Below are 23,963 nucleotides of genomic sequence, written 5' to 3'. Positions count from 1 at the left end.
TGCCAGCACGGTCGGGTGAGGGCCCTCTTCAGGGTGGCAGACTCCTTCTTACATGGTGAAAGGGGCTAGGAAGCTCTGTGGGGCCTCTTTTTTTTTTTTTTAAGGAAACATAAATAAATGCATTGACATACCATATTCACAATGGAAAGTACCAATATTATAAAGATGGCAGCTGTGCCCATATTAACTCCTAAATTCAGTTCCAATCAATAACTGAACAATGAAAACATTTTTCATCACAGACATTTTCAAACTTCACAAAAAAGAATAGTGTAATGAACTCCATGTACCCATCAACCAGCTTTGACAGTTATCAACATTTTGGCAATCTTGTTATAATTACAGGTATTTAAGGGGAACTGTGTGTTATTTTCCTGGAGAATTTTAAATCAGGACCAGAAATCATCATGTCATTTTGCCTGTAATTACTATAGTTTGCATCACTAAGTACTTATTTTTTAAAGCCATAAGTACTATTCTATTATCATACCTACACAAATGAATAGTTATTCCTTAATATCATCTAACTTTCCATCCACATTCAGATTTCTCAGGTTGTATCCAAAGATGGCTTTCTACAGTTGGTGTATTTGAATCAGGATGTAAATAGTCATTACATTGCATTTGCTTTTGTCCTTTAAGCCTCTTTGGCCATGTAACAGCTTCCCTTCTTTTTATTTCCTGCAGTCTATTTGTTGTGTGTGTATGTGAAGGAAGGGATGTGGGTGGGTGTGTGTTCCAGTGGTATGTGTGTGGGGCCTCTTTTATAAAGGCATTAATCCCAGTCATGAGGGCTCTGCCCTTATGACCTAATCCCTTCCCAAAGGCCAAACCTCCTACTACTATCACCTTGGTTATTAGGTTTTCAATATATTAATTTGGGGGCGGTGGGACACAAACTTTCAGACCATAGCAGTGACCCAGACTGACAGTGGCTCTGCCCTTTTCAACACAATGCTTCCAAAGTTGACACATTCCAGCCCCTAGAAGAGCACCTCCACTACTAAAACACCATGCTCTGTCGTCTGGACTCCAAGGCAATTGCCTCTTAACTGGTCTCCCTATTTGCCCTCTTGCCATCCCTACTATCCATTTCCCACACACAGTCAGAGAGAACTTTCCAAAAATAAACCAGACTATACCACTCTTCCGCTAAAAATCTTCAAAACCTTCCCATCACATTTAGAAGGAAATCTCACATAATCTGGCACCTGTCTAATGCACAAAACTCACCTTCACTTCTCTGCTCCAGCCACACTGGACTTCTTGCTGATTCTCCACAGGCCAGGCTCACTCTTGCCTCCGGACCCTTGCACAATCTTTCCAAGGCTCCCTCCTTCGCTGCATTCAGGTCTCTATTTAAAAGTCTCTCCTTCTCAGAGGTCTTCCTTGGCCACTCTACCTTAGTTTCCTATTAATTCAATCACCTGACGGGGTTTTTTTTTTTAATGTTTTACTTATCAATATCTGGGGTTATTATATATTTGTTTGATTATTGTTTTTTGAGTTGAGTGCTGGCATCATGCCTTTTTTTGCTCACTGCTATATAATCAGTATACAGTCAGAACAGGGGTCAGCTCTGGTTTGCTGCCTGTTTTTCTTTTTTCTTTTTTTTTGGCCTCACTACACAGCATGAGGAATCTTATTTCCCCCATCAGGGATGGAACCCGTGCCCTTTGCAGTGGAAGCTTGACCACTGGACCACCAGGGAAGTCCCCTGCTCACTGTTTTTGTAAATAGTTTTATTAGAACACAACCACACTCGTTCGTTTACGTGTCTATGGCTGCTTTCATGCTATAGCAGAGTAGTTGTAACAGAGACTGTATTGCCCACAAAAGCCTAAAATTTTTAATATCTAGCCCTTTACAGAAAAAGTTTGCCAACTCCTGATCTATAGCAATTAATAAGGATGTATCAGCTTTCTATTATTTGCTCAGTGGATCTTGTTCCATTCCTTTATTTTCCATCCTTTCTGTATGATTTTGCTTCAGTCTTCTTGTATGCAGTTTATACCTGGATTTTAAAAAACAATCTAGTAGTCTCTGAAAAAGTATGGATTTTTAAGGCCTTTCTGGTTAAAAGGAGGAATAAAGAGTATCTCTCTTACCATCTTGATTAAAATATAATGAAGACAGAGAACCCTGATGCAAGAGAAACAGCTGCTCTGATCTTAAAGATACTTTCTACTGCTGCTGTGCTATATGAAACATCTTGCTCAAAAATCAGACTAAATCCCATCTCTGTCCAAAAGAAAGGAGTAACTGTTATACTAATTAAACACGTTTACTACCTTCCTAGCTATAGTTAATTTCTAGACTTGAAAAAATTATTTGAAGAAAACATTTTTTATAAGAGATAGTATTACTTCATGAAATAATATGACAATATCACCAATTTATCTTCTTTCTTCCTTCCTTTCTCCAGAAAGGCACCAGCTCTTTCGATTTGGGGTTAGGGAGAGCACCTGATTATCTACCTTTTGCAATGTAAGTTATAAGGTGCTTCTGACATATTTATTTAAAAAAAATAGAACGTTATTATTCCGTAGGAAAGGTGATTTAATCCATTTGCATTTATTGTGATTAGTGATATACTTTGACACATTCCTGTTGTTTTATTTTTGCTTTCTATTTACCATGCTTTTCCTTTATTGCTTTGGTTTTTCTTTCCTGTTTTCTATTGGATTTACAGCTCTCTTTATCCTCTTTTTTCTCTCTAGTGATTTGCGACCTAGTCTATTTCTTTCAGTGGTTAACCTTCAATTTTTAACATGCATATTCGACAAGGTATAAAGTTAGTATCGCTATCCTTTCCCAGATCAAGGATTTTATAACACTTTAGCCCTGATTCCTCCCACTTTTCCAACTTTATTCTCTAGAATATTCATTTTACCTTATTTCTAGCCCTCTCCCAAAGCAGTCATCATTTAAATTACTTACACCCAACATAAACTCAGCTTTACCAACTTGTTTACAACTTGTTTGTTCATCGATACTTCTTGCATCCTGCTCTTCTCGGGTGGCTGATGTTAATGCTGGTTTCTCAGGAAAATGAGATTTCAGGTGATATTTTCATCGAGATATTTTTGGCCTTCTATATATATATATATATATATTAATAAGCAGGTATTATAAAAGCATTCAAAAATAAACCTATCTTCAAACTGGAAAAAAATCAACTTAATGTCCGTGTATAAACACTTAAACAGAGAAAAAATAGCATATTTGAGTGTTCCTGTTAAAAGGAAAAAAGTTAAAGTAAAAATATCTCAAAGTGTAACATTCTTGAGGGAAGGTGGGTGTGAAAAAGGATAATCTGCTTGCATTATGCATGACTATTTCAAACATTTTGGACAACTAGACAAAGGCACAGACTTCCAATGAAGAAAAATGGGCTTCTGGGGATATAAGATCATACTTGACCTGAGTGTAAATAACATTTTGGTTTTCTTCCTGCCAAAATCATGTTCTGGGGTTGAGGTCATACAGGAAAAGAATGAAGTCAATGGTAGAAAGCTCCCCACGTAGCAATTTTTATGTGTCCAGTACTAGAGTCCAGGTGTCAAAGAAGTCTGGAAATGTGAGAAAATAACTTTTTATTGTTCTTTTTTCAGATAAATGGTCATATCTCTAGCTTTAAATATAGAAGTACTTTGCCCACAAACATGTCTGAAGTTGAAAGAAAACATGTTAAACATATTATTTGAAAATATAACTAGTTATTGTTTGACATTTTTTCTTGCAGCATTATTTACGATAGCCAAGACATGGAAGTAACCTAAGTGTCAATTAATGGATGAATGGATAAAGAAAATGTGGTATATACACAATGGAATATTACTCAGCCATAAAAAAGAAGGAAATCCTGCCATTTGCAACTACATGGATAGACCTGGAGGGCATTTTGCTAAGTGAAATAAGTCAGACAGAGAAAGACAAATACCATATAATCTCACTTATATGTAAAATAAACAAAACAAAACCCAAACCCACAGATTACAGATAACACATTGGTGGCTGCCAAGGGCTGGGAGTGGGGGCTGGGCAAAGTGGGAGAAGGGGGTCAAAAGGTACAAACTTTAAACTTCCAGTTATAAAATATCTAATAGGGATGTAATGCACAGCATGGTTAATAGTTAGTAATACTGTGTTGCATATTAGAAAGTTGCTGAGACTAGATCTTAAAAGTTCTCATCACAAGAAAAAAATTTTAGTAACTGTGTGTGGTGATGGATTTTAACTAGACTTGTGGAGAACGTTTTGCAATGTGTACAAATATTGACTCATTATGTTGTACACCTGAGACAAACATGATGTTACATGTCAGTTATATCTCAACTTTTTAAAAAAGATAGGGAATTCCCTGGTGGTCCAGTGGTAAGGACTCTGCACTTTCACTTCTGAGGGCGTGGGTTCGATCCTTGGTCGAGGAACTAAGATCCCGCAAGCCACACCCAAAAAAAAAAAAAAAAAAAAGAAAAGAAAAGAAAGATAAATTGAGCAATATATTAAATATGTTCAAGAAAGTAAAACACTACAATAACTTGTGATCACAACAATCACCAACAACAGGGTCTTGGCAGATATAAGAGTCTTCCAAATATATGTAAATGTCTAGTACCCCTTATCCTATTTTATTCAATAAAAATGTATATGTTTTATTAAAAGTACTTCAAATTCACTTGACTTTACTTAAAAATAATTTGTATATTTGATTATTATTAGACATGATTTTCTGCACATCTCACAAATGTGAGCTCTAGACCCATGAAATGCATTAGAATTAGTGAGAGTCATGATTTTGTTTTATTGCCTGACAATGACTTGGTTTAAATAGAAAAAAAAATTTTTTTTCTTTGTTTCAACTTTTTAAACACCTATTTAATTTTGTTTCATTATGGTTCATACTTAGCTAATTATTTTACTCTGTTAATTAAGAAAGGGAACAAATAGTTTAATTCAGAGCTCAGATCATAATACCAAATACTCACTCTAGCAGCAATGAGACAGTCCCCACCCTCCAAGGGTGTCTGTCTTCTTGCTGTCTTAAACTTTATATTTGCTCAGATACTAATATTACTGCTAAAGTCAGGAGCTGAGAAAGAGCTAGGAGGGGAAGAGAAAATGTTAAATAAGGCAAAAGAACAGCTTTAAAGGGAAGTGAGAGAAAAGGCAGTCAAAATTGAAAAAAGATCCCTGAGTTTATAATTAATTTACATATATACTTCTGTGGTTTGCCAAGTGATTTGGTGTGACTACCTAAGTTTAATTAGCATACAGTCTCAGAATGAAAACTCTGTAAGACAAGGCTTCACTTAGATTTGATGGATATTCAGAAAATCACTCTCATTCACGTCTGTCATCATCACCCTGCAAAAATGTTAATGAGGGAAAACAATTCCAAGTTCACACATATAATCCCAAAACTTATGTTTGCAAGAGAAAACCTGATTTTGTGAATATAGGTTCAAGCTCAATGCAGTACCTAAGCTTCAACCAAGTCTGAAGAAAGGGCTTAAAGACTCATATTAGCAAGCAACACTTAAAGTGAAATACAGCATTTTCACTTAAATCATTGTGAGTTCATGTGTCTTTAAAGGCAATACACAGAATTTATGTAATGTCAAATTATAAAAGAGTTGCTAAGAAGTTCAAGGAAGCAGAAACACTTTTCGATATAGCTTGATATGATACCTATGGTAGTCACCTGGAAATTTCCAAACAAGCCTGAGATATCTCTGAATCGATTTCCTAAACAAAAAGGTAATAATTGATTTTAATAATAATATAGACAATTTAATTTTATTTTAATCAATAATATTGATTTTAATAATTTCCTTCCAGAAGTCTCACAAAGTATTGTGACACCTAATTTTTCTAAACTAAGTACCCCAGTTATATACTGCTTTAGGTTCACTCCTACTTATGCAGCTGTTCCAGTAAAATAGGATGGCTTTTATTTATGACTATTTATCTGGAAAAATGCCTCTTTCCCTGTACTAAGTGCTTAGAGTAATACAGAACACAGCTGTTTTCTTTCTTCAGTGTCCGGTTAATCAGGATTAAATACACACACGCACATACACACACATGCACACACACACGTTTTGCACAGAGAAGAAAACATATTACACAATGTCCTTAGCTGAGCAGAGCAGAAGACTTCATAACTGTCCCTGACTATTATTTAAGAGGAGGCTCAAGAAGGCTCAGTAACAACTGCCGTAACTACTCATAAGTGCCATGAAATGGTTAGAGATCAAGTTTATAGCACTGACCTTCATCCTACATAATAAACCATATTATTTCATTTATATTTGGCAATTCTGGATATGGCGATTTTAGGCTTTGAAGAGACAATGATGGTGTTTACCAGAGATCTTAATAGCTATAATTTTAGAAGGGGTTTAAGTTTTATTTATACATTTTTTATTGTAGTAAAATATACAGAACATAAAATGTACTATCTAAACCATTTTTAAGTGTGCAATTCATTGGCATTAAGTACGTTCACAATGTTGTGCAACCATCATTATAACAGATATAATTTTGTATAATGTGCATAGCATATATTTCAAACCCACGGTTATACAAATTTCTTAAGCAGTGCAGACATTTGTATAAATTGTGTAAAAATCATAAATCAGGGGCAGTGTACACATGCAATTATAGTCAGTCTGATGCCTTAATTATTCAATTTTTTCACAACTTCCTCAGTTTTACTGTCAAGTTGTCTGTAGCTCAAAATTTTCTGTTATCTTTTCAATAAAATTAGTAATATCACTTATAGAACATGAATTTCAGAACATGCCTTTCCACATTTATTCAACTGATAGGGTTTTTCTCATGAGGAATTCTTTGCTGCTTCAGTAAAAGGCTAATTTTAAGTTTCCCACATTTACAAAGCTCCCTTGTTTTTATGACTTCTTTGATGGAGAATGAGATGTGTCTTCCAGTTAAAAGATTTCCCACATGTGTTGCATTTATTTTGTTGCTCTGCTGTGAGTTGAGTAATGTTTAAGGAGATGTGATCTCTTGATGAAGGCTTTGCCACATTCAGTGCACCCGTGGGGTTTCTCGCCTGTATGAATTCTCTGATGCATGACCAACACTGATGAGTCTGCAAAGGCTTTGCCACATTCTCTGCATCGGTATGGTTTCTCGCCTGTATGGATTCTGGAGTGTTTATAAAGGGATGAACTGTACTTGAAGCTTTTCACACACTCCTTACATTCAAATGAGTTCTCGGGTGTGTGCGATTTCACATGCTGAGTAAAGGAGGAGTTCCAGGTGAATGATTTCCCGCATTGACCACATTCATAAGGCTTCTCTCCAGTGTGGAGTCTCTGATGGACCACGAGCTGTGCTTTATGCGTAAAAGCTTTCCTACAATCACTGCACACAAAGGGTCTCTCTCCACTATGAATTTTTTGATGAGCTGCAAGGTGTCCCTTACTGTTAAAGGCTTTCCCACAGTCACTGCATTCAAAGGTGTTTTTTTTCCTTGTATGCTTTTTTTCATGTCTAATGAGACGAGACTTCTTTTGGAAGCCTTTCCCACATTCACTGCACCCAAAGGTTTTTTTCCTTCTGTGCTTTTTTTCATGTCTAATAAGACACAACTTGTTTTCGAAGGCTTTTCCACATTCCTTGTATTCATAAGAGTTTTCTCTGATATAACTTTTATTATAACTAAGAAAGTATAAGTTAGGTTGCAAACACTTTCCATTTGATTCACATTTATGTTGTTTTTGTCTTGAAGAAATAAAATTTATACTCAGATTACAATTTTGGACTGTCTCGTTGGTCAGTGTTTTCTTGAAGGTGAACATACCTTGGTTCAAAAAATTGTCTTTGCTTCCTTCTCCTTCCTGTCCCTCTAGCTCATCATCAAGTAAGCAGATAACTTCTAAAAAGGAGTAAAATGAAATATTCTCAGTTCTCAGTTACTCCTTCCAATATCATGTAATAGAAAGAAAATTTTAAAGTCTATGTTTTCGGGCAAGGATGCCTATTCTGACCACTTCTAGTCAACATAGGACTAAAGTCCTAGCTAGACCAATTAGGTAAGAAAAAGAAACAAAAAACATCCAAACGGGGAAGGAAGAAGTAAAAGAATCTCTGTTCACTGAAGACATGATCTTGTATTCAGAAAACCCTAAAGATTCCATGAAAAAACTGTTAGAACTAATAAATTCACCAAAGTTGTAGGATACAAAATCAACATACAAAAGTCAGTTGTCTTTCTATACCCTAAAAGCAAACAATCTGAAAAGGAAATTAAGAAAACAATCCATTTACAATAGCATCAAAAAGAATAAAATAAACTTAACCAAGGAGATGAAAGACCTGTACACTGACAACTACAAAACACTTCTGAAAGAGATTAAAGAAAACACAAATAAATGGAAAGACATTTTCCATTTTCTGTGTTCATGGACTATTGTTAAAATGTCCCAAATGTACCCAAATGTATCTACAGATTCAGTGCAATCCCAGTGGAATTTTTTGCAGAATTTGAAAAAGCAATTCTAGGGGCCTTCCCTGGTGGTGCAGTGGTTAAGAATCCTCCTGCCGGGACTTCCCTGGTGGCACAATGGTTAAGAATCCGCCTGCCAATGCAGGGGACATGGGTTCAAGCCCTGGTCTGGGAAGATCCCACATGCTGCAGAGCAACTAAGCCCGTGCACCACAAGTACTAAGCCTGCACTCTGGAGCCCACGAGCCACAACTATTGAGCCTGCATGCCACAACTACTGAAGCCCATGTGCCTAGAGCCCATGCTCCGCAACAAGAGGAGACACCACAATACAAAGCCCGTGCACCGCAACGAAGAGTAGCCCCGCTCACCGCAACTAGCGAAAGCCCATGCACAGCAATGAAGACCCAACGCAGCCAAAAATCGATAAATAAAATAAATAAATTTATATATATATAAAAAAGAATCTACCTGCCAATGCAGGGGACAAGGGTTCGAGCCCTTGTCTGGGAAGATCCCACATACTGCAGAGCAACTAAGCCTGTGTGCCACAATTACTAAACCTGCACTCTAGAGCCCGCAAGCCACAACTACTGAGCCTGTGTGCCACAACTACTGAAGCCCACATGCCTGGAGCCCGTGCTCTGCAACAAGAGAAGCCACCCCAATGAGAAGCCTGTGCACCGCAACAAAGAGTAGCCCCCACTCGCCGCAAATAGAGAAAAGCCCACACACAGCAATGAAGACCCAATGCAGCCGAAAATAAATTTTAAAATAAATTAATTAACTAAAAAAAAAAAAGAAAAAGCAATTCTAAAATTCGTATGGAACCACGAAGGACTCCCAAGAGCCAAAACAATCTTGAGAAAGAACAAAGCAGCAGGCCTCACATTTCCTGTCTTGAAACCACATCACAAAGTTACAGTAATCAAAACTGTACTTTATGGTACTGGCATAAAGACAGACATATAGACCAATGGAAAAGAATAGAGAGCCCAGAAATAAGCCCATGCATATATGGTCTTCAAGAAGTGTGCCAAGACAACACAATGGGGAAAGAATAGTTTCTTCAACAAATAGTGCTGGGAAAACAAGATACCCACATGTAAATGAGTGAAATTGGACCCCAATCTTACACCACACACAAAAATCAACTCAAAATATATTAAAGACTTAAACATAAGATCTGAAACTATAAAACTCCTAGAAGAAAAGATAGGGGAAAACTTCAGAATATTGGTGCTCACAATGATTTCTTGGATAGGGAACCAAAAGCACTGACAACAAGAGCAAAAACAGACAAGTGGTACTACAGCAAACTAAAAACTTTCTGTTAAGAAAAGGAAACAATTAATAGAGTGAAAAGGCAACCTACAGAATGGGAAAAAATATTTTAAAAACATATATTGGATAAGTCGTTAATATCCAAAATACATAAGGAACACTTACAACTCAATAGCAAAAAACGGGCAAAGAACTTTAATAGACATTTCTCCAAAGGAGACATACAAATGGTCAACAGGTATATGAAAAGATGCTCAACATCACTAATCATCAGGGAAATGCAAATCAAAACCAAAATAAGATATCACCTCACACCTGTTAGGATGTCCATTATTAAAAAACAAAAAAACAAAATAACAAGTGTTGGCAAGACTGTGGAGAAATTAGAACCCTGGTGCACTGTTGGTGTGCATGTAAAATGGTACAGCCACTATGGAAAACGGTATGGAGTTTCCTCAGAGTATCAAAAATGGAACCACCATATGATAAAGCAATCCCACTTCTGGGTATTTATCAAAAAAATTGAAAACAGGATTTCCTAGAGATATTAGCACTCCTGTGCTCACTGCAGCATTATTCACAATAGCCAAGAGTTGGAAACAATCTAAATGTCCACTGACAGATGAATGGATAAAGGAAATATGGTATATGCATACTTTAAAAAAGAAGGAAATCCTTCATATGCTACAACATGGATGAACCTCAAGGACATTAGGCTAAGTGAAATCAGCCAGTCACAGAAGGACAAAAACTGCATGATAGCACTTACATAAGGTATTTAAAATAGTCAAACCTATATAAGCAGAAAGTAGAGTAGTGGTTGCCAGGGGCAGGGAGGAGTGGGAAATGGCGAGTTGTTCAATGGGTTTTGAGTTTCAGTCCTGCAAGATGAGGAAGTTCTAGAGATCCCCTGTACACCAATGTGTATACAGTTAACAATATTGTACTATACATTTAAAAGTTTGCCAATGAGGGTAAGTTTCATATTATGCATTTTTTTTTTTTTTTTACCACACACATGCAAAAAGTCTCTGGTTTCAGGTCTAGTCTCCCATTCTGGACTATAAAACAAAAAAGAAATCTGTATTTGTCCTGCTCTGGGCATTAAGAAGAAACTGCTGAAATGGAGGCTTCCGGAAAACAATAATGAGAACAAGTAGCTTTTTCTATTTATAAATATGACTTTCCATTCTGTGAAAGACGGTAAAATAGGCACAAAGTAATGTTATAACAATGACAAAGAAAGTTAAAAAGGGCTCTTAACAAGGATGCAGAGTAGCTCTGAGAATGGGGAGAGCCATTTCAGAGGAATGAATGAGGAGGGTAACCAGGGGAACAAGGAGATAAAGGCATTCTGAGAAATGAGAAGAGCTAGATTGGGTTGGGGAAATTTGACCAGAGTCAAAATCTACAACATCTAAGAATTAAGTTATCCTGTTAGGATGCTCCCGAGTCTCCTTCACACACTTCTCCTTCTCCTTCCTCATCCTGCACACAACCACAAAAGAACTGTCAAGCCATTAACTCCCTTTTACCTATAGGCACTTTCCTATATCCTCTCTAGCCACCCAAGCCACAGTTGAGGCCTATTTGTAGAAAGTTCTCCAACTCCGCTTCTAGCTAGGATTCATTCTCCGATGTCTACACATACCCAGGAACACAGAGGCTCAGTAGAACGTTGAAAAGAGACCAGATGTCAATTCTTTTGCTTCTATCATCAGTTATTTCTACTACTTGATAAGAATTTTTCCTGATAAATAATCCTATTTTTTTATAACCTCTTTCAACCTTCCAGATGTACTAGCCTCCAAAACTCTCCTTTGCCCCTGACACCACACTCTTTAACTCAAATTTCGCATTCTGGTTTCCACACATACAGATTCCATGATTTCTGGGGATCTGAACCATAAGACTCCTAGGCTTTACCAACTTTTGCCTTTATATACTGTGTGGTTAAGAAAGTTAACTCTGACTATTGTTACTATGGTGCCACACCATGTCGAAAACAACATCATCACTGCTCAAAACTAATGCGAAGTCCACTGATATAATAATGTTAGGGAAAATGGAGGAGAAGGCAATTCTTCACTGCTTCTGAGATTGCCTTCCATCAAGGGAGAATCTTATTAGTGTGACAATTTGGACTCTTACCTCATTCCTTATGTCTCAAATAAACACAATCTGATTACATTATTAGAAACTGATGTATGGAAAGATCGGCCATCATGTTGAGGAGGGAAGAAGAATGAGGATTCTAGGAACCGAGAGAACCAACAAGCACTTCGACGCAACAGGCAGCGTGAGGAGCCAGAGCAGAGAGGAAGGACATCCTCCCAAACAAGAGCTGAGAAACAGAAAGAGCAGCCACGTGGAAGAGTGGAAGTGAAGGTGCCATCTGGGGATCTGAGGATGTTGTGTCAGGTGTACCCAGTCACTTTCAAAGGTGTGTGGCTTTAAGAGGTGCTTCCTGAAAAGTATTTCAGAGGTGCCTGTCCCTCACTCACTAACTGAGACCTCAGTTCCAGAGACTCTCATCTACCTGCTTTCTCTGACTCACCTGGAGAGCGCCAACGTGGGTTCTCTCCCTCCACCATCCATGGCTCTTGTCCTTGCTCCACCTTGAAGATCACTTTTGTTTTGGTGACTGGACACCCTGTTCATGGGAAACAACACAGAACTGGGGACAAAGTGCTAGGAACAAACGACTACCTCACAATTCGGGTTTGCCTCCTGGAGTCTTAGGGCCTGTGAAGATAACAAACAAGCTTCAGAACAGAAAAGACCCTTCTTCATTTGGGAGGCAGAAGCATTAAACATACTACCTGATCCCCAAAGGGGATTATGAATCTTTGACCGGACTAAGCTGGTGGCGCAGTGGTTAAGAATCTGCCTGCCAATGCAGGGGACATGGGTTCGAGCCCTGGTCCGGGAAGATCCCACATGCTGAGGAGCAATGAGGCCCGTGCACCACAACTACCAAGCCTGCTCTCTAGAGCTCGCAGCCATAACTACTGAGCCCGAGTGCCACAACTACTGAAGCTCACGCGCCTAGAGCCCATGCTGCGCAACAAGAGAAGCCACCACAATGAGAAGCCCATGCACTGCAACGAAGAGAAGCCCCCGCCTGCCACACTAGAGAAAGAGAAAGCCCGCACGCAGCAAAGAAGACCCAACACGGCCATAAATAAACAAACAAACAGAAATAGCAAAAAAAAAAGAAAAAGATTCTTTGACCACTAAAATTCAGGGTCAGACTTACTAATGCTTCAGAATGTTCACAGGTTTCTCAAGTCTTAACGGGAGGGTACTATTAGTATATCCTGAGTTACACAGGGAAGTTGTCCTTACCCACTGAGATGAGGTTTCTAAAGTTCTCCAGCATCACATCCCAATACAGCTTCCTCTGAGCACATCCCAGCAGCTGCCACTCCTCCAGGGTGAAGTCCACAGCCACATCCTGGAATGTCACTGATCCCTGTAATAGTACATTCATCTTCGACCTGAAGTGAGCACCACTGGGGCACGTGGAGGGGATTCAGAGCAATTCCTCTAATTATGTTCATATGTTCAGAGTTTGCAGGAAGTTACCTAGAATTACTAAAAACTACGTACTTGATTTAGAATTAAAATTTGTGATAGAAGAAAATCATATTAAAACTGTCCCACTATATACATATACACACATGCGTATATATACATATGTATACATACATATATATGGAAAGAGGGAGAGGAAGAAAAGGAATAAGATAATACTAAGTTCACTGAGCATTGTTTTGGCCTCATGTATTCTGCTTATACAAAGGGACACTGAAAAACAGTCATATGAAAATGGCTACTCATTTATGACAAATCATCAAATTTTTTTCTTTCACGATAAGTGCCAGGAAAATCTTTATCTATGGAATTGTTATACCTTATTCTCTAGGACATGGCCAATAACTTCACTGATTGGGTATCCTGTTTTTATGACTGCCAAGATTAAGCATAAATTTGCATCTCAACATTACAAAGTATGTGCAGACCCTACGGCCTCCGTATCAATTTTCTAATTTTTCTTCAATTTAAATTTCAATCTATATTTTTCCCATTTATATTCTTACTTATTAATACTTTTCCACTTTAATATATGGAATCTTACAAGTCACTTCAAATTCACCAGAAAGCAAAGTGGAATTTGAATGAATAAATGGATGGATAGACGTATGGATGGATGGATATCTTGCCTGGAAGTTGGTCACTTTCTGCGGCTCATGAGAAAGGACACCGATCTACGAAAACAAGACAGGGGGAGTCCCCTGCCTTTCAAGCCTAGAAATAAGTACCCATATGCCAGCTACAAAAAAGGCTACTGGGGGAAGAATGACCTTTCAAACAAGCAGGGAAGTCCATGTTATAGAAAGACCAACTTGTCCACTTTTAATCCTGATATGATCACAGGAAACTTGGGTAAGGATGGTCTCTCTTGGGTAGATGTACACATTTCTGCCCATTGATCTATTATAATTTATTGTTAATTTCTGATCTAGTGATTTCTTTTCTCCCAGAAACTTATCCCAAAGAAATAAAAATTGATGGATATGAAGATTAAAAGCCTGAGTTCTGGAGCCAGGCAACCGAGTTCAAATTCAGCTACTCCACTTACTAGCAGCAATGACCCTGAGAAAGTTACTTAACTACTCTATACCTCAGTTTTCTTATCTGCAAAACGCTGATGATAATAGTACACACATCATAGGATTTTTACAAGGATTAATAAGTGAATACATGGAAACCACTCAGAACAATATGTGGTAAGCATTCAATAAGACTGTGACTACTTTTAAAAATAAAAAAGGGGAGAAAGGGAGAGATGAAAAATCATGTTTTTATATCATTGCTTATAATATGAAAACACAGACAATAGCTTAAATGTCCATTAACAGAGTGTTGATTTAAAAAAAAAGATGATAGCTTAAATGTCCATTAACAGTGTTGATTTAAAAAAAAAGATGCTGTAGAAAGACACTGCTTTGGAAAGAGGTTCCATTTATATTTGTAGGTGAAAAAAGTACGTTAAAATATATAACATGATCCTCCCCTCCCTTTTAAAAGAATATGCACGCAGATACAGAGACACACAAGCTTGGTGGTCTCTGCAAATAAATAATAGCTATTTACCAAAATGTAAATAACTGTTATTTAGGGTTGTAAAGACAGCAGAATCATATGTAACCTCTATTATATTTTTGTACATATTTGTACTTTCTAAATGTTTATAATGTATTATTTTTTCAAATATATACATATACACATACATGTAAATATATACAGTTTAAAAATATACATATAAAATCTAAACAAAGGTCTGTAACGCCCTACAACATCTTGGTTCCACCTCTTCTAACCTCATCTACTTCAATCCTTCAAGCACCCTCCTATAGTCACTCTGATCAGACATTCAGCTTTCTTGCTCTTCCTCCAAAATACCAAGGATGATTACTCAGGATCTCTGCACATCTCTTCTGCCTGGGCTGTTCTCCCCCAGGGAAAAATCGAGATACTGCACAGCTCACTCTCTAAATTCCTTCAGGTCTCTGTTTACAGGTCACTTAGCAGCGAGGCTCTTCTTGACAACCTCAGATAAAAGAGCTTCCTCCCTCACAGTCACCACCACTCTGTACACCCTTACTCTGTCTTTTTCTCCATTGCACCTACTATCAAATGACAGATTGTGTATCTGTTTATTTGGTTTTTGTTTCTCTACCTCCATGAAAAACATAGATTCTGTTTTGCTCACTGTGGTACACCAAGTACCAGAATGGTGTTTGGTCCACAACAGACACTCAGCAAATATTTTCTGAATGAATCAAACTCCTTGTTACATGTTTTCAAAAGAAACTTATTAAGCAACTTTGGCCCAACTGAACTGTGATACAGAGGACTTCCTTGGCAGGCCAGTGGTTAAGACTCCGCGCTTCTACTGCAGGGGGCACCGGTTCAATCCCTGGGCAGGGAACTAAGATCCTGCATGCTGCTGCGGTGCGGCAAAACTTTTTTTTATTTTTATTTTTTTTAGTTTTGGCTGTGCTAGGTCTTCGTTGCTGCCTGTGGGCTTTCTCTAGTTGTGGCGAGTGGGGGCTACTCTTCATTGCAGTGCGCTGGCTTCTCATTGCGGTGGCTTCTCTTGTTGCAGAGCATGGGCTCTAGGCGCACAGGCTTCAGTAGTTGTGGCACAGGGGCTCAGTAGTTGTGGCGCAAGGGCTTAGTTGCTCCGCAGCATGTGGGGTCTTCCCGGACCAGGGCTCGAACCCGTGTCCCCTGTATTGGCAGGCGGATTCTTAACCACTGCGCCACCAGGTAAGTCCCATGGCAAAACTTTTGAACTGTGATGCAGGAAAAAGAACAGTCTGGGAATTGAAGACTGGATTTCAGGCCTGACTCAGCCACTAACAAGCTGTGGGACTCTAGCACTCAATTGCCATCTCCTTAAAATGAAGCAGAACCAGAAGACTCCTAAAAGTCCTTCTAGCACCATGAGGCTGTGATTACTCTGTAAACTAGTTCTGCATTTAGGTAAGGGGAGAAAGGGAATCAGCATAACCCCAAAGGGCAAATATGACAACTAAAATAGTAAGGAGCCAGCTTAATTGTGAAGGAAGCAATGAGGAAGGGAACGCACTGGTGTGAATGTGTGTTTGTGAGAGCCTGAGAGAGAGAGAAAGAGAGAAGGGGAATGAATAAATGTGTTTAGGAAAGAAGCAGAATTTCTTCTGTAGTAGCTCTTGATTCTTCTTTCCCTTGACCATACCCTCATTCTCTTCCTGTGAGTTTCATTTTCCTGTGGAGCCTGACCCATAAACCCAAACTCATTTTCTGTAATTCTCACCTCTCTCCTCAAACATTTGGGGCAACACCTCCATAAACACAGTCCTTGATGGTACTTACATGTAATGCCATGAGTCAAGCCCTACTCTCACTAGATAGTAGAGACAGAAGTTGCTTCTTGCCTCAACTGAAATGGGGTAAAAAAGTCACAGGTCAGGAGAGCCTCTTCCCGGGGTTAATCTGATGGAGAAGCAACACTCCTTCAACGAGAACCTTCACGTTGGGCCGCGATTCTTTAAACTCACCATCCTGTGGCCCTGGGTTGGCTTTTTGTAGATTTTAACCAGGGCCGCTGGAAACTAAAACAGGCAAGAATACGCAAGAGGGACCCTCAGGTTCAATTACACAGTCTTCCTGCAGAGACACCAAGAGTTCTCTCAGTAACAATGATCACAAGTTGAAGTTCATTTAGCATTCACTCAAGAAGAATACAAACTAACTCTTTGTTTTAGGCAAAGTACTAAGTTGCAAAAATAATGAAATTTGGGTAAAGTGGCACTGAGTTTGAATACTCGCTCCTCCACTAACTAGCTGTGTGATTTGAAGCAGCTTCATAACTCCCTGTAAAACGATGAGTACACTTACAAAGTCATCGTGATAAACAAATGCCAATACTTTAAAATAATGTGCTTAACAGTGTCTGGCACTGGCTGTATTGGTTCTCTTCCCCGCCGCTTTGAAGGGGTTTACTGCCTTCGGCGAGTCAAAAATCTTGTGGAATGAGATGAGTTACGGTTCAGCGCACAGGCGGGGGCTCCCTACGCGGTCCACACTACCTACAACACAGCAACGCAGACTGGCCCGCCACGCCCCTGCCAGACCTGGGCAGAAAGGAGCCCAGCCCTTACTCGGCTTCCTCTGAGCCAAATGCCCCCGCGCATAGGAGTAACCTACAATTTTGCTTTCTTCACATGAACTGAGAAGCCGGTCTCTGCTCTCCACCTGTCCCTCAAGCCCTTCTGGCTCACCCGCCGCTCAGTACTGAAACACGTGGAAGAACGCAAACACTTCCTGAGGTCCCCACTGCGCGTGTGCGGAAGTAGCGACGCACCCAGACCCTCCCGCCAGGGTTCTCTGGGGAAATCCACCAGAGACTACATTTCCCATATGGCTCCTGGAGTTTATGTCCGGAAGGCCTCAGGGATTTCCCCTTCATCTAGCGGAGATTTCTAGTACGTGACATATAGAAAACATATGCCATATAGACGTGGTAAATAGAAAACAGAAATTTATTTAAAGGAAGAGTTTCTTCTTTTATTTTATTTTTAAAAAGAATTAAACTTAGTAACACTGTAATAACATATCATATGTAAATAGTTTTAAAATCTAAACTATGTAAATTAATGTATTAGATCCCTGTTAAAAAGGTTTTTAGTTTCAGACAGCTTAGTTATAAGTACGTTTCAAAGCTTTATTACAATCTAGCTGTAAGGGAACAGCAAGAGGGCAATTTCAAGTTTCACTCAGGGAAAAGAGTTTATATAGGAAAAGAGAAGGGTTACATAATCGTTGGCAAGCTATAAAAATGAGAGTGTATCTAACAGGCATCAGGTTGGGTGGATAACTAGTTTCTGTAACAAGTCTTAATTCCATTAAAGTCATTTAGAAATTGCTTATCAGGAATGATCATTTTTTCCCAGAAGGAAGTCATGAATTATAGTATGCAAAAAAAAAAAAAAACCCTTTACCCAGACGAGCTTTGGGACAATTTCTCTTCTATAGGTTTCTTCAGACCTTCCTCCTCCACCCCTCAGCCCCAGCTCTCTCTCTCTCTTTTTTAAAAAAATTATTTATTATTTATTAATTTATTTATGGCTGCATAGGGTCTTAGTTGCAGCACATGGGATCTTTCACTGCGGCATTCGGGCTTCTCTCTAGTTGTGGCCCACAGGCTCAGTAGTTGTGGCGCATGGGCTTAGTTGCCCCATGGCATGTGGGATCTTAGTTCCTTGACCAGGGATCGAACCCATGTCCCCTGCATTGGAAGGCAGATTCTTAACCACTGGACCACCAGAGAAGTCCCTTTTTTTTCTTTTTTTTTAATGTGTGTATACTGTCAGGCCTTATCATAAGCATATATCTAATATTCATTCAACAAAAACATGTTGCCTGAGTTCCTGTTATATACCAGACATTGATTTGGGTATGGAGTAGTGAGCAAAACAGACAAAAATGCCTGCCTCGTGGAGCTAATGTTCTATTTTATTAGATATTGATAAATGCTATGGAGAAAAATAGTGCAATGAAAGGGGTTAGGCTGTAGTGGAGGGCTGCAGTTTTAAACAGAGTAGTCCAGGAAGGCCTCTCTTAGGAGATATTTGAGCAAAGACCTGAAGGAAATGAAGTTGCAAACTCATGCCGGATGGAAAAGGGTTTTAGGTAGAGGAAACAGCAAGAGCAAAGACCTGAAGCAGAAAGTGCCAAACACATTTAAAGAACAGCAAGGAGGGCCATGTACCTGGGGAAGGGAGAATAATAAAGAGGTAAGGAGGGGTGAGGGCCCAGACTGTGGAGGGACTTGTAATCGATGTAAGGACTTTAGCTTTTCCTCTGAGTGAAAATAGAGGCTTCTGGAGAATTTTGAGTGGAGGAGTGGCATGGTCTGACTCAAGTTTTAATATGATCAGTCTGGCTGCTGTGTGGAGAATAAACTGGAGGAAAGCCAGGGTACAACCAGTTAGGAGGTCATTAGAATAATCAAGAAGTGAGATGATGGTGGCTCAGACCAAGTAGTAGCAGAAGAGCTAGTGAGAAGTAGTTGCATTCAAGGTCTAGTTTGAAGGCAGACTCGATATTGATTTACTGTAGATCATATGTAAGGTATGAGAGAAAAAGGAGACTCAAGGATGATTCCCAAGTTCCAGGTGTGAGCAAGTGAAAGGATGGAATTGCCATCAGATGAGATGGAGAAGGCTGCAAGAGGAGCACATCTAGGGAGAAGGAGAGAGAGCAGGACCTGTTTTGAACGTGTTGAGTTTGAGAGGCCGATTAGAGACAACCAGGTGGTGAAGTTCGGCAAATATGCTTGAGTTCAGGAGAGATGTCTACAAGAAATACATTTGGGAGATATCATTATATAGATAGACTTTAAAACCATCAGACAAATGGGGCTACCAATGAAGAGTGTATAGAGAGAGAAGAGGTCTGAGGATAGAGCCCTGGGATATTCCCAAGTTGAGAGTTTGTAGAGATGAGAAGGACTCAGCAGGGAGACTGAGAAGGAAAGATCAGAGAAGCAGGAGAACCAGGAGAATGTGGCTGCTGTAAGCAACGTGGAAATAAATGCTTCACAGAGAACCGAGGGCTACATCGTGTCCTAAGCTGTTAATAATTAAGGCCGACGACTTGGTCATTGGATACAGCAAGTAGAATTTTATCGGCAACCTTTACCAGAACAGTTTCAGCGTTCAGAAGTGGTGTAGGGGAAAGCCTGTTTGGAATGAGTTTAAGAGAACGTGACCTGAAAAGTCTAGATTGGGGGAATTTCAGTGAGACACAGAGATGGTTTCTGTGGGGAAAAAAAATTCAAGAAGGAAAAAAAAAAAAGATGGAAGGGGAATGGGTAGATTAACAGAGTGCTAAAACTAGCACTTTGGTGAAAGTTTGATGAGGAACAGGATATTATTTCCCCTGAAAATTACTTAATTACCATTTTCCCTTTGTAATTAAGTAATTAATTAATTAAGGGGAAAATGGTAATTTTACAATGTAGAAATGTGGTGGATGCCACCCTAACCAAATAATTAAAGTTAAAGTGACCAGTAATGGGACTTCCCTGGTGGCACAGTGGTTAAGAATCCGCCTGCCAATGCAGGGGACACGGGTTAAGCCCTGGTCCGGGAAGATCCCACATGCCGCGAAGCAACTAAGCCCATGCACCACAACTACTGAGCCTGTGCTCTAGAGCCCGTGAGCCACAACTACTGAGCCCGCATGCCACAACTACTGAAGCCTGCGCACCTAGAGCCTGTGCTCTGCAACAAGAGAAGCCACCACGACGAGAAGCCCGTGCACCGCAACGAAGAGTAGCCCCTGCTCGCCACAACTACAGAAAGCCCGCGTGCAGCAACGAAGACCCACCTCAGCCAAATAAGTAAATAAATAAATAAATAAAATTTTAAAATAAAATTTAAAAAAGTAAGATCATCAGTAATAAGACAAGTTTGACATTGTGCCTCCTGACATGAAATACTAAGACTATCACTTACGTGATATACTTGCCCAAATGCATAACTTGAATCTAATCATGAGGAATCATCAGACCAACCAAAACTGAGGGGCACTCTACAAAATAACTGGCCTGTACGCTCCAAAAATGTCAATGTCATGAAAGATGTTGAAAGGCTGAGGAATTGTTCCAGATTAAAGGAGTCTGAAGAAATATGACAACTAAATACAATGGGTAATCCTGGTTTGGATCCTGGACCAGAAAAAAAAATTTTTTTAAGAAAAACATTATTGGTTTAAATGCAATGTGGTATCTTGGATTGGATCCTAGATCAGAAAAAGGACATTTATTGAAAAACTAGTGAAATATGAATAAAATCTGGAATTTAGTTAATTGTGATAAACCGGTGTTGGCTTCTTAGTTGTGCTCTGGTAATAAAAGATGTTAACTTTAGGGGCAATAGGTGAAGGATATATGGGAACTCTCTGTACTAGCTTTGAAACTTTTCTGTAAACCTAAAATTATTCCAAAATTAAAAATTTCTTTAAAAAAGAACAGTATTGAGACAATTGGGGAATTTTATGGATGATAGATTAAGAATAGTACTATACCAGTGGTAAATTTTTTTAAATATTGATCATTGAACTGTGGTCATATAACAGAACGTCCATGTTCAAAGGGGTGAAATGTTATTGGACATCTTCTCAGCCTCACTTCTTCCTTTTTTTTTTTTTTTTTTCTGCCCACAGCATGCAGCTTGCAGGATCTCAGTTCCCCAACCAGGGATTGAACCCAGGCCACTGCAGTGAAAGCCCAGAATCCTAGCCACTAGGCCACCAGGGAACTTCCTCTTCTTCCTTCTTTTGGTAACAGACCCTATTTTTCTTTTGGGGGACTACTCTGCTCCTATTACATGAGATCTTGGTGGTAATGTAAATCAAGGTTTTCTGTGGTATCAATCTGTCTTTTCAGTGGTATGCACTAGCTCACTGGAAATAATATGCTTTTAGTTTTGCAAAGGAAATTACTAAAAGACTAAAGTGCTTCTAAAAAAATAAGAGACCATTGTTTCTTCCTCATCATAGGTGAGTTTAACACATTTGCAATTAATATTATTATTGATATGCTTTTATTTATTTCTACTTTTTTTTTGGCTTTCTATTTATTATATCGTTTTCTGCAACTTTCACCTTTCCTGCTCTGTTGGATTTATGAAGTTTTCATTATTGCTCTCTTCAGATTTTTTTTTTTTAAATCAAAGCATTCTTTTTTTAAAAAAAAATAATTAATTAATTTATTTATTTTTGGCTGTGTTGGGTCTTCATTTCTGTGCGAGGGCTTTCTCTAGTTGCGGCAAGCGGGGGCCACTCTTCATCGCGGTGCGCGGGCCTCTCACTGTTGCGGCCTCTCCTGTTGCGGAGCACAGGCTCCAGACGCACAGGCTCAGTAGTTGTGGCTCACGGGCCCAGTTGCTCCGCGGCATGTGGGATCCTCCCGGACCAGGGCTCGAACCCATGTCCCCTGCATTGGCAGGCAGATTCTCAACCACTGCGCCACCAGGGAAGCCCTCTCTTCAGATTTTTAAGTTACACATTATATTTCTATGCTTTTCTAGTTACCCTTACTTTTTTTACACCTTTATAAAGCCTAAACTCTCTTTTTCCAGAACTCAAGGACTCCTAAACTTACATCTGCCTTTTCCACTTTTTCTGTTTTCTTCTTTTCATTATACGTTTTGTATTTGATTCTTAAAAGTTAGCACATATGATATAATCAGAAAAAAATGAAGTTTCATTGGGGAGAAAACGCCCTATCTGCCATCTGTGTATAAATAAAAGAGAAAGAAGGTATTTTTCAGTGATCTTTTCATAAAGTAAAAAAAGAAAGAAAGTCTCAAGGTATGACAAACTCTTAGAGGTGGGAAAAATCGAGGGAGTTCTCATTTAGATTGTGTATGGCTGTTTCAGCCACAGAATACAAATAGACTAGGGAGTTCTGGGAATCTGAGATGTTTGGATGGAACTAAGCATAGTTTTGGTTTTCTTCTTGCCAAAGTCTCATATGGCCTAAGCCAATGAGCTCAGTGACAAAAACTCTCAAGGTGGCAGTTTATATTTGTCCAGTAAGGAAGTATATATATATATATTTTTTTTAATTTTTAAAAATTTTTGGCTGCATTGGGTCTTTGTTTCTGAGCGTGGGCTTTCTCTAGTTGCAGCAAGCGGAGGTTATCCTTCGTTGCGAACGGGCTTCTCATTGCGGTGGCTTCTCTTGTTGCAGAGCACAGGCTCTAGGTGCGTGGGCTTCAGTAGTTGTGGCACATGGGCTCAGTAGTTGTGGCTCGCGGGCTCTAGAGCGCAGGTTCAGCAGTTATGGCGCACGGGCTTAGTTGCTACACGGCATGTGGGATCTTCCCGGACCAGGGCTTGAACCCGTGTCCCCTGCATTGGCAGGCGGATTCTTAACCACTGTGCCACCAGGGAAGCCCAAGGAAGTATATTTTAACTTGCTCTACTGTATTCCTTCTTCCACTTAAGGGAGTGAATTAATTTATGGAACCTAGATAACATGCTTCCTGACATATTACAATTAAAATTCCCTTGTTTTATTCGCAGACCATTGCACACCTCTTGCCACCTCGACCTACACAGCTGCTCTTCCAAGGGGACCTCACATCATGCCTACAACAGTAGAGCGCCCTACTGCCTCCTAATATGTGTCCTCTTCCTGTAGCCTTACATAGTTTGGAGTTTCTCAGATGAGAAGCATGGGCATGGGAAGGGGAGATAGGATGGGAATGGAAAGCACTGAGTAGGGTAAAACAAGGATTTCATGTAGGAAATGAGAGAAGACTGTTGAGTTGGAAAAAAAAGGCAAGTCCCGTGACTATACATACCTAAAGAATTCCCTGTGTGGCTGACAAATGGATCCTGAAGACAATTCCAAAAGAAAGAAGGTAACAGAAAATTCTGAAACTGCAAGAGTGTAACCAGTATGCCGCCTCCTAAAACAACTGGGAAAGTGTTAAAGAAAAAAGGTATTCAGTGACATTTGTTAAAGATGACAAATGACAAGACAGACTTTACTGAGGACCAGTGTGATAGGTATAGGGACCACTGCCATGGGATTTTAGTTGGGGAGAGATTGCGCTCAACTCTGAATACA

The 23,963-nt window shown here is 39.3% G+C and overlaps 1 protein-coding gene across 2 annotated transcripts; it reads right to left on the bottom strand.

Moving 5' to 3' along the window:
- Positions 1–6,473: 6,473 nt before the first annotated feature.
- On the bottom strand, positions 6,474–23,809 carry LOC103002217 (zinc finger protein 684-like). 2 transcript variants are annotated; one of them, XM_057539158.1, is made up of 5 exons: positions 23,695–23,809; positions 16,876–16,984; positions 13,112–13,238; positions 12,321–12,416; positions 6,474–7,909 (listed from the first exon to the last, which is right to left on the bottom strand). In XM_057539158.1, the coding sequence occupies exons 2-5, from the start codon at positions 16,876–16,878 to the stop codon at positions 6,984–6,986; spliced, it is 1,152 nt and encodes a 383-aa protein (XP_057395141.1). In that variant the 5' UTR covers positions 16,879–16,984; positions 23,695–23,809; the 3' UTR covers positions 6,474–6,983. The 2 variants fall into 2 exon arrangements, with proteins under 2 accessions (XP_057395141.1, XP_057395092.1); XM_057539109.1 differs by lacking the exon at positions 23,695–23,809 and adding an exon at positions 17,525–17,608.
- Between the last annotated feature and the right edge of the window lie 154 nt (positions 23,810–23,963).

Source organism: Balaenoptera acutorostrata, chromosome 1 (genome assembly GCF_949987535.1).
Source record: "Balaenoptera acutorostrata chromosome 1, mBalAcu1.1, whole genome shotgun sequence".
Taxonomy (NCBI): domain Eukaryota; kingdom Metazoa; phylum Chordata; class Mammalia; order Artiodactyla; family Balaenopteridae; genus Balaenoptera; species Balaenoptera acutorostrata.
This window is presented reverse-complemented; position numbering and strand designations above follow the sequence as displayed.